At 42.5% G+C, this 10,571-nt stretch overlaps 1 protein-coding gene across 1 annotated transcript; it reads left to right on the forward strand.

Moving 5' to 3' along the window:
- Positions 1-1,445: 1,445 nt before the first annotated feature.
- On the forward strand, positions 1,446-2,705 carry LOC117299186 (paraneoplastic antigen Ma1 homolog). The gene has a single exon (XM_033782646.1). It carries the CDS (start codon positions 1,446-1,448, stop codon positions 2,703-2,705), a length of 1,260 nt encoding a protein of 419 aa, XP_033638537.1.
- Positions 2,706-10,571: the final 7,866 nt, after the last annotated feature.

Here is a 10,571-nt window from a genome sequence, read left to right on the forward strand (position 1 = left end):
CAATTCGTGGTTGTGTATTAAGGCAATAGCTGAATTCCCACTGATGAATAATTCAGCGTCAAGTGCGTGGCAGCCAATGGGAGCGTGTATGCAAATCTTTTGGTCTTTACCATCCTTGAAAAAAACAATTCGCGTACGGTCCAGCCTGGTATTTTGGTGCGTGCAGCGAAAGTGCATAGCACGCCCATGTGCGTGTGGGAGAGAAAGTTTAGTTCCTGTTTAGCTGTCGTAGCGGTGAGTACACTTTCAGTTTAGCGCTGGGTGTTCAGTGCAGATTGTGGGAGGGGCGGTTCATTTCACTGTTGAGTGAGGTGCCATTGTGGAACCTTGGGTTGGTTTAAGATGATTGTATAAGTTGAAATGATAAGGTTAAACACCATATTCAAAAATTTTTATTTAATGTAGCCCCTGCTCCAAATCAATATAGCGCACTCATTTGGCCAAATATAGTTAGGGCCATGTGACAGGAGGCAGCCATGTTGTTGCATGTACCGATAAATTCATCTCCGTGTAAACTGTAAACAAAGTTATCTTTTTGTTGTATACATTGTGTTTTTGATGAACCATTAACAGAAAGTTAATACATAAACCCTACCAGAACATCGGTTTTCATATACAGTAATCGTTGGCTCTCAGTTGTCTCAGGTAAACTGGAGGATAACTGTGGTGTGTGTGTGCCTGCCCTACTGGATGGATGTCCCTTGGAACTTGAGTATTCACCACTGATCCTTGTTGGAACTCTTCATCGGGAAGGGGATCGTCGGTGCATCAGGAGAGGGATTGGAACTACTACTACCTAGGGAGGAACAGTGTACACCAACCATACCGGTAACCGTGGATCGCGTGTGCACAAACTGAACAAAACAGAGATCTCTGATTAAGGCCTGATACGACGATCGTATCCTTTTTTTATATAGTAAACTTACTTGTTTTAAACTTGTTGTTTGTGAAATAAACAAGAATACATTGTTATTGTTAAACATACATAAATTGTGTACTTGGTGATTTATTAGACTGTATCTCATTGCATAGGTGCACGGCTTACATTTTGGCGATCTTGCCAGGACCTATTCCAAATTTGCAGGGAAGAGTATTTTTTTTAAATAATAATATCAGCAATTCTTCCCTGCGAGATACTTTGGTAAGTCACCAAACTTGTGTTAAACTATAGACCAGAGATCCAACGGTTACAAACATTATTTTATTCATGTAGATTGATTTATCCCCTTTTTCAGTGTTTTCATTTGTGAAGGGCATTCAGTTACAATCCTTGGTTGTTGTTTGTATGCATTTTCCTTTGGTCAATTCTATAACACTTTATGTTTTGTATGCAAATAAAAGTCAAATTGAATTGAACAAATTGTTGACACAAATTATTTTCCCAATTTCAAATTATATTGCTTCTGAAAGAATAGATTTGTTGTTTTGATGAATACATAACAAGCATGGCAGACTCGGGATTGATGAAGCTAGCAAAGGATTGGTGTAGAAAAGATGACATCCCCATAGGTAGCGCACTGCTCCTTGTTGGTGAGAGAGGGCTAGATGAGTCCACAGAGGCTCTGGCGCTAGCGCTCTCCAAGACCATAAAACACCTCGTGGGAGTCTCAAGGCAGGAGCACCAAAGCATCACACACTTACTTTGCGAGTTCGACCAAGAAGTGGCTGAAGTAGTTTTGCCCCCCTCTGAGACTTTTAGAGTCAGTGTGGAAGGGAATGAAATCAAGTTCTGCACTCACCGATTGGTTGACCAGCCACCTAAATTCAAGTCCCGTGTGATGTTGAAAGACTCGGAGAAAGAGCCATGCGTAGATGAAGCGACAAAAGCAACTCTGACAAAGGGTTCGAGTAAGACGCACAGCCAAGTTCTATCTTCTTGCAGTGTTTCAGGCGGGAGGAAACTTAGGCCATTCTCAGGTGCTAGAGTACCATCCAAGGATGAAGATCCATTTGACACTTGGATTGAAGTAGTTACAGGTCAACTGGAGGAAGAACCAGATGATGCTGAGCGACGTAGGAGGTTACGAGAAGCACTTCGGCCCCCTGCAGCCAACATCATAACTGATTTGCGAAGCGACCAACCTCAGGCCACTGCAGAAGAGTATCTAGCTGCACTTGAATTGGCTTTTGGTAGCACAGAGTCACCAGAGGAACTTTGTTTTAAGTTCCAGTCTATGCATCAACAGCGAGAGGAGGCTCCATCTGAATTCTTAGCACGTCTTCAAGCTGTGCTCAGGAAGTTAGTTCGCAAGGGTGGTGTTAAGAGAGAAAAGATAAACTCTCTGCTTCTGGATCAGTTCATCAAAGGGATCCTGTACACTGACATTCTCCTTGTCAACTTGCGACTGAAGGATGCCCGCAATAAACCACCTCCATATTTGAAGTTGTTGCAGATGGTTAGACGGGAGGAGGCAGAACAGCAGGAGAAATTGCAGCAGCGAGCAGACAAGCCTGTTGAAACCCTTTCTACTACCACAACACCTAAAAGTGCCAAGTCTCTTAGCCACTACACTGAGAAGAAGAACTACAACAGACGAGTTCGACCTAATTTCTGCTACGGTTGCGGAGAAGAGGGCCACTATAAGGGAAAGTGTCCGAATACGCCCAACTTTGAGAAAGTGAACGACAAGCTCATCAAATTCCTACAGGGAAATGACAAAGGGCATCTGACGGGGTCCAATCAGACGCCCAACACCAGCCAGTAGGGCCTAATTTGCATAAACCCATTCATTTCCAGGCAGGTACAGACATACCAGTTGGTTTAGTTGGTAATAATCTTGTAGAGAACTGCTATGTTGATGGAGTTAAAGCAAAATGTCTGCTGGACAGTGGATCACAAGTTACCTTGATACATGAAAGCTTCTTCAAGAAGTTGGGAAAGATGCTACATCCATTAGAAGACGTGCTTTGGCATGGCGGTGGTGGACAAATTCCTTATTTGGGCTGGACAGATGTGGATATTGGGTTTGACGCAGACTTCTGTGGTACAACACGGGGGTAACAATCTTGTCATCCCTGCCAAGTCACAGAAATTTGTCTCAGGCACTGTCCGAAATAGATTAGGAAGACCTGTATTTGCCTTGACTGATGAAGTGAACTCACACCGATTACCCAGTGGTATAGAAACAATGTGCTCGCTGGTAAAAATCGGAGCTGGATTCAGAAGAATCAATGTTTGGTTACAGAATCAAACAGATCATGACATTCAACTACCAAACACTTGCGTCATCGCTGGAGTGTTTCTACCGGCTTCGGTGAGCAGTGCCAAGTCAGACGAGAATACAACCTCAGTTTCATCAGTTGCAGACTCTGCTCAATGTCATACCACAAGCGCGAACCGTCGATCATCAGTCCCTCCTAGTACAAGTCCTAAGATAACCGAAGATGAGTTTAAAGCTTTTCCATTTGTCTGGAGAGACCGAATTTTGAAACTTGCATACGGCCATTCGGAGGTATTTTCTCAACATGAGTGGGATGTTGGGTTGACACAGGGAGTCCAGCATGAGATAAGTGTAACACACACACGAACTGACTCAGTGCAAAAGAATTAAACCTTTAAACAACCACTTTTAATGCTCTTCACAGCTCTTTCTTCGTCGAGATATTAAACAAACTTTAACTTTTAGCAAAAAAATTGCAAACTGCAATAAAACTCTTAACAGCTGTATACTAACTATTGGCCAATAGTAATAAACAATCTCAAAACACTAGGATCCTAGATTTTACAGTTCACGAGTTCAATTCCGCGATTAATATCCGATTTATCAGTTCACGAGTTCAATTCCGCGATTAATATCAAGGATACGGGCACTGTAATTCCTCCTCCACTCGACACCTTGCAGCTACATGTACAGATGTAGGTACGCAGTAGGTCAAATAGTTCAGAAGTCCCGGGGAAACTTGTTGCAGCTAGGTAGTACGTCTAGACCCAGTCCAGCAGTCCACGCATTCCACAGTCCAGCAGACAGCGAGTCCAGATGTGGAAGGTCCGCAGTTTCATTCGTCACCAAGTACCAACACTCCAACAGTTTAGAGTTTATTCAACTTGAGAAAGCTGATTATTCATAGAGAAGATCTAAGATTGTAGATCTGAGATCTGAGAGCAAAATATCCACAAAAATACAATCACTATTTGCTGGACATTAATATGCTTTATAAACCTTTAAAAACAAGCCATATAATTATTTGAAGTATCCCCCAGATTAAACCAAAATGATCATCCATAAGCACATGTGAAAAAACATGAGGCTTGAAACTCTTTAGGAAATGATTTATAATAAAACAAACTCTTACCTGAGAGCCAACAACTGCCAATAAATCTTTACTGGTTTGCAGGAACACAAAACCTGCTAACGGGAGGTTATTATTTCTCCCTCAACTATTATATTTCAAAAACAAAACGATGAGCAAACGTTTACATGACATGCATAACAACAAACACGTATGCCATAAAACACTCTCACATGGCCTGGACATCTGCAGTCAATTGAGGGCGCTATCACCTGTTCAAGCCTTGAGGGCGCTATCACCTTTTGAGCTCTGGGCTACATCCTCCCCTTCTAAACTCGCTGCATCGTCCCGATGCATTCATTTTGTCTGGTCCCAAACAAAAATCTGCTTAGTGCTGCTCCAAACGTAGGGGTAACTGACAAACTGTAGGTAGGCTGACCTAGCGTGTCGTAAGTGAATCGCTGAGGGAGTTTTCGTACTCTGGAGGGGCGGGAACTAGGGAATGCACCTTGGTCATCTTCAAGATTTTCCGATTCAACCTCATCCACAACTTGTTCCACAGATATATCCGATGGAAAACGTACCATCATGTAGGCTAAGCTCAGGCTGTGACGTAATCGGGCTTTGATTAACATTGTCCTCAGTAATCTCAACAGGTGTAGTCTCAACAACCTCTATATCATGGGGTTCATGATCATCAGCATCGCTGCCAATCAGGCATGAGAATTTTCCGGATTTTCGGATTTTTCACTTCAAAATATGTGGTCTCCGAGTTCAATGTGAATTTGATATAAAATTTGGGGGGTAGGTCCAGGTGGAAGGTCAAATGTTGAAAAATATTGTGAAAATTTCCCGAGAAAATGCATATTTAATTCATTGATGCCGGATGGAAAGGAAGTGCGCTTTCTCGTTTCGTCCGTGTTTAATATGTGTACACAAAAAGACGTCGAAGTGTTTCTTATATTCGGATCCTCACTGTTTACGTCACCGAAATGCGCATGTATGGAGAATTTGTCAAGACGTGATACGTAAAATACAATCTTTCATACACGCGGGGCACTGTGCAGTCAGCCAAATTCTCACTACATCCTGTAGACTGTGAAGAACAAGTCCTCTGTGTGTTTTATGTGTGTGGTTGGCGCGCGCGATGTGTATCACAATGCTAGTGTTGAACAAAATAACTAACTGTGACTTGTGCAAGTCTATTTGCTACACATGTTGTTGCACAACCAGCGGCATGCACATGGCAGACATTTTCCGCTGTTGCTGAGTCAAAATGGCACTCAGTGTAGCGTTTGTGCAATGTGATGCCGCTGTTGATGTCAAGGAAATTGACAAAACGATAAAGAATAAATGGAATTGGAGCTGGTGCGACAAAGTTTTGTTTCCTGGATCTCCTGACCAGCATTTAGTCGGCGATTGTTTTCGCAAGCTTAATCAAGCTGGCGATGCATTTTGTACATGTTGCCAAGCCACGATCAGATATGGAAGCTCTGGCTGGACTGCGTTGCAGAAACACGCAACCAAGAGTGAGCACAAACGCCGGTTAAGAGAGAGGCGAACCAACTATCGGTTATCAGTGGTAGAACACGGTAATTATGAGCTTTGTTTCTATTATTTTAATATTAGGTTGTGTCTTAATAATTTTATCTGTGTTTTTTTTTACTTGCTTGAGTGACGAACCTTGTTGTATTGTAATCCTCCACATGCACAATGTACGTTGTCACATACAACTCGAATTTCCGGGGTTGGAAAATGCACTTTGTGGAGTCTAATCTCAACCTCGTTCTAGTTATATTCAATGTTAAATTATAACCTCGTACTCATAAACACATCGCTCTCGCCGCATAATATTTTCCCAGTGTGCGCCGTCGTTGGTCATTAAATCACAAACATTTCATTGCAAAAGATGTGCTATACAACCGATCCTCAAATCGCAAACACATAAAAAATGATTGTTTATGAAAAAGTATTATTCAGGGCAGAAATCTGAAAAAGCAAGTTGCTGTTTTTTTTCTATTTGCTGTCGTTTTGGGAACCTTACCTCTGTTTTATTTATTTAATCTGTTGTGAATATTAGTACGTTGCATACAAATATCTTTCGAGCCAGTGTTGTTTTAATTTTAATATGTTAACAATGGTTTCAAATATACTTTTTCCACAGGTCAATCCTCCAGAAGCACCCCTCCATATGGTTTGAATCCTCTCCTTTTGCATCCTGGAGACATTGGAGTAGACACAAGAAATCCAACAGAGCCAGCAAAGCCTAGAGTTACCAGGGCCGACAGATTAGCACAGGCACAGGTGATTATTCATTTAGTTGTAATATGTATTGGTTACATTGTGACATTTTGTTTATTCTAGCATTAGACTTTTAGGTTAAAAAACTTGTTGACATCATTTTGAATTTGTGTTTTCAATTATTAAAATGCACTGTGTTTTTCTTTTGTTTTTATTAAAAGGCAGTGATATTGGGTGTACTAGCTGAGCACAACCTCCCCTTCACTATGGCACCTGTCCTAATAGACACTGCTAAAGAGCTTGTGAAGGATAAGAAAGTCCTTGATGACCTCACCATGGACAGGACTACAGCTTCATACAAGATGCAGTACGGCTTAAAGAAAACTGTCATGGAGAAGACACTTCATAATATCAAGAGCAGTTCATTCTCCCTGAACATAGATGAAGCCACAAGCAGCGGAAACAAGAAAGTGCTAGCCATACTCGTCAGCTACTACTCAGAAGAAGACAAATGTGTCATCGTAGAGCACCTCCAATCAGTGGAACTGGTTGTAGTTAATTCAGAGTCACTCTACAATGTGCTGGTACAAATTTTTCACGACCATGAAATTCCATGGAAGAATCTTGTATCTCTTTTTATGGATTCCTGTGCAGTAATGCGCGGAAACAAGACAGGGTTAGAGAAGCGTATTCGGGACAATAAGGCACCCCATCTTGTGGACATAGATGGAGACATGTCATCACATCCACAACGCGACAAAGAAGTTCTGCAAGCCATTTGATAAGTTTGTGGAGCGGTTATTTAGTGATCTGCATAATGATTTCAAATGGTCACCTGATTTGAAAGAGGCACTGAGGGAAATCTGTGAGATGATTGGATTATCATTTACGATGCCTGACCAATTCATAGAGCACAGATGGTTATCATGCTATGATGTGGCTGTATCTACACTGCGATTGATCGATGCCTATCAACTGTTCTACTATGGCTTTCTTCCACCTGCAAATAAGTTTGTCTATCAGGCAGTGGTCCTTCAACTTGTTCGCAAATATGGCTTGGACACAACAGAAAGAGACAGAATAAAAAGTATTCAGAGAACACTGTCGGAAAAGAATCTCACAGAGCAAGGCAGAGATAGGAAGAAGAGGATAGTTGAGAAGTTTTTTTATTACTCTCACAAGACACAGCTGACCCTCCATCTCTACAAGTCTGTTTTACCACAACTCAAGTCGTATGTCTGCTTGTTCCAGACAAAAGTTCCACTAATCTTCAAGGCACATGATGAGCAGAAGCTATTCAAGGGCTTCCTGTCTTGCTATATAAAGCAGGAATTCCTGTTGAACTTGAATGCGCATTCACTGAAGAAGTTCAAGCTTGATGATCCATCCAAGTATCTTTCCAGTAGAGATATTTTTGTTGGATCGGGTGTGGCAAAGATTGCCAAAGCGAGAGGCCCAACAGACCAAATTGTTCGGACATTCATGGAAGCCACGTGTGATGCCTACAAGGCATGTGGAATATATTTGCAACTCAAGTTGCCACTGGCCAACCCGTGTCTTCAGGCTGTATCAGCCATTGATCCTGCGGGCCGAGGCCATAGCCTAACTTGTCGTCTTTTGAAGAAACTCAAGTCTGAAATTTCTGCATGCCTTTCAGAAGATGAGGAAGAGCAGTATGATCTACAGGTGCAGAACTTCCAGACTGATAGGATGCTGCCAGCGTATAATGATGGTGATAGAGCACATGTGTGGTACATTGATGCTTTCATGAAGTATCCAACCTTCGGGAAAGTTGTCAAGGCATGTTTGTAAATTTTCCACGGCCCACAGGTGGAAAGCAGCTTCAGTGTGATGGGGCATATCCTGGACCCTAAATCTTGCAGGATGAACATACCTACCTTTTCCTCCATCCAAACTGTCAAATACCATATGCTGGCTAGAAATAAGAATGCATTGACTGCATTTAAAACATCTCCCCATCTAACTCACAACATGCGTGGTGCAGCTGCTGCCTACAAGGCTGTGCTTGCAGCAAAAAAGAAAAAGAAAGTTGCGACTCCTGCGGCAACAAAGGCTGCCTTCAAGAGACAGGCCGCTATTGCTGATAGGGTTGGCAGGTTGGCCTTCGAGGCAAAGCAGAGAAGGATTGCCCGAAAGAAGGCTTTGGAAGCTCTTTCAAAGAACAAGGCACCAGGAAGGAGACCATAAATATTAAAAAATGAGTGTTTTTCTTTTTCTTTTGTTATTTTTTCCCAACTCTTTTCAAGATGTTTATTACCAATAGTGTAAATTGCTTGAAGTTACAAACTGTGGTGAATCAATATTAAATGTATGTGTCATTACTTGACTTTGAGTATTGGTAACCGTGATAAAAACAAAGCCCTTGTAAGAATTCAAAATTGTTTGAACTTTTATTACATTTTTAAGGAACTGAAACATTGGACAGATAGTGATGTACTGCATTTTGTTTTACCATTCCAGATAAATTTAATGAATCAAAATGTCTCTTAAAGGGCCTAGAATGCACCAGAGAGCATCTACAACTTACAAAATTTTCGGGGCCCTAAAGTGGGCTCGGACCCCACGCCGTAAGGGCTTCGCGCTTTGCTCTCGCAGGCTTCGCCATCCAATTCGTCTCTTTTTTTTTACCAAATACTTTTCCTTCTTTTTTCTGAAACTCCATTCTCATGCCTGGCCAATTCCTTCAGGATCCAAACTATCACCAGGTGGGGGATCGGACACTGCAAGAACATCTGCTGGTATCTGCTTGAGATCGTCCTCGCCTGAAGTCTAGGGTGACAGGAATGCCATCATCGTGGACATCCTCAATGGTTTTCAGCTGACAGTCTTCGGGGCAAGGGTTCACATTCGGTTCGGTATCACTAGAGAGTTCGGCTTGGGTGTCCATATCGGGTGTCTCCTCAGCAGGATCCATAATCGAACATCTTTCAGAGTTCAAAAACTGGGAATAGGGAACAAACTCCTCTGCCGCTTCCCTCAATGTCGACTCTACTTCAACTGAAGAATTTCCATCATGTGCACTAACCTGTGGTCCAAAGTCAATTGAACCTTCATCTATCAGGATGTTTTGTGCACTAGATTGGGTATCGGGCTGTACAGTAGAGTCTCGCTTCTTGGGCCACACAAACACTACATCAGATTCCTCGGAGTCTGACTCTATGTATTCTAGTTCTCTGCCTGGATCATCGGGTTTACCCTGCACAGTTTCGGGTTTCTTTGACTGTCTCGTTATGGGTCGATGTACCTTCTCAGAGGGCGGCTGCTTGGGTTCACCTGTGAGCATTCCAATAGGAAGAATCATGTTCCTGTGAAGTGTCTTAATCTTACCCTCACCAGCTTCTGGTTTGAGCTTATAGACTGGTATATTGTCACTATGTCTGCAAACAACGAGGTACACATCTTGTCCCCATTTATCAGCTAGCTTATGAGTACCTTTCAAACCCACATTTCTGATAAGGACACGGTCTCCAGTCTGAAGTTCATTTCCTCGCACTTTCAGGTCATACCTTCGCTTGTTTGCTGTCGCAGACTTGGCCGACTCTTCTGATGCTCGTTTAAATGCACTTTCTAGATTACTTCGCAACTCTTGAACATACTTCGAGTGGTCCTTGTTCGTTACACCGTCAGGAGATGTACCAAAGGAAACATCAATAGGAAGCCTGGCTTCCCTTCCAAACATGATGAAGTATGGGGAAAATCCAGTGCTATCATTTCGAGTGCAATTGTAAGCATGTACCAGGGAGCTAACATGCTTACTCCAGTGCTGCTTGTCTTCATTCTGCAAAGTCCCCATCATGCTCAACAGTGTCCGGTTAAACCTCTCAGGTTGAGGGTCACCCTGTGGGTGGTAGGGCGTAGTCCGTAATTTGCTTATACCCAACATCCCAGTCAGTTCCTTGATGAGTTTGTTGTCAAATTCACGTCCTTGATCTGAATGCAATCGGGTAGGTAGACCATAATGCAAAAAGTACTTCTCCCATAGCAACCTGGCAACTGTTCGAGATGATTTGTCCTTTGTCGGATATGCTTGAGCATACCGAGAAAAATGATCAGTGATGATTAGAATGTACTGAGCACCA

Source organism: Asterias rubens, chromosome 14, assembly GCF_902459465.1.
Source record: "Asterias rubens chromosome 14, eAstRub1.3, whole genome shotgun sequence".
Lineage (NCBI taxonomy): Eukaryota > Metazoa > Echinodermata > Asteroidea > Forcipulatida > Asteriidae > Asterias > Asterias rubens.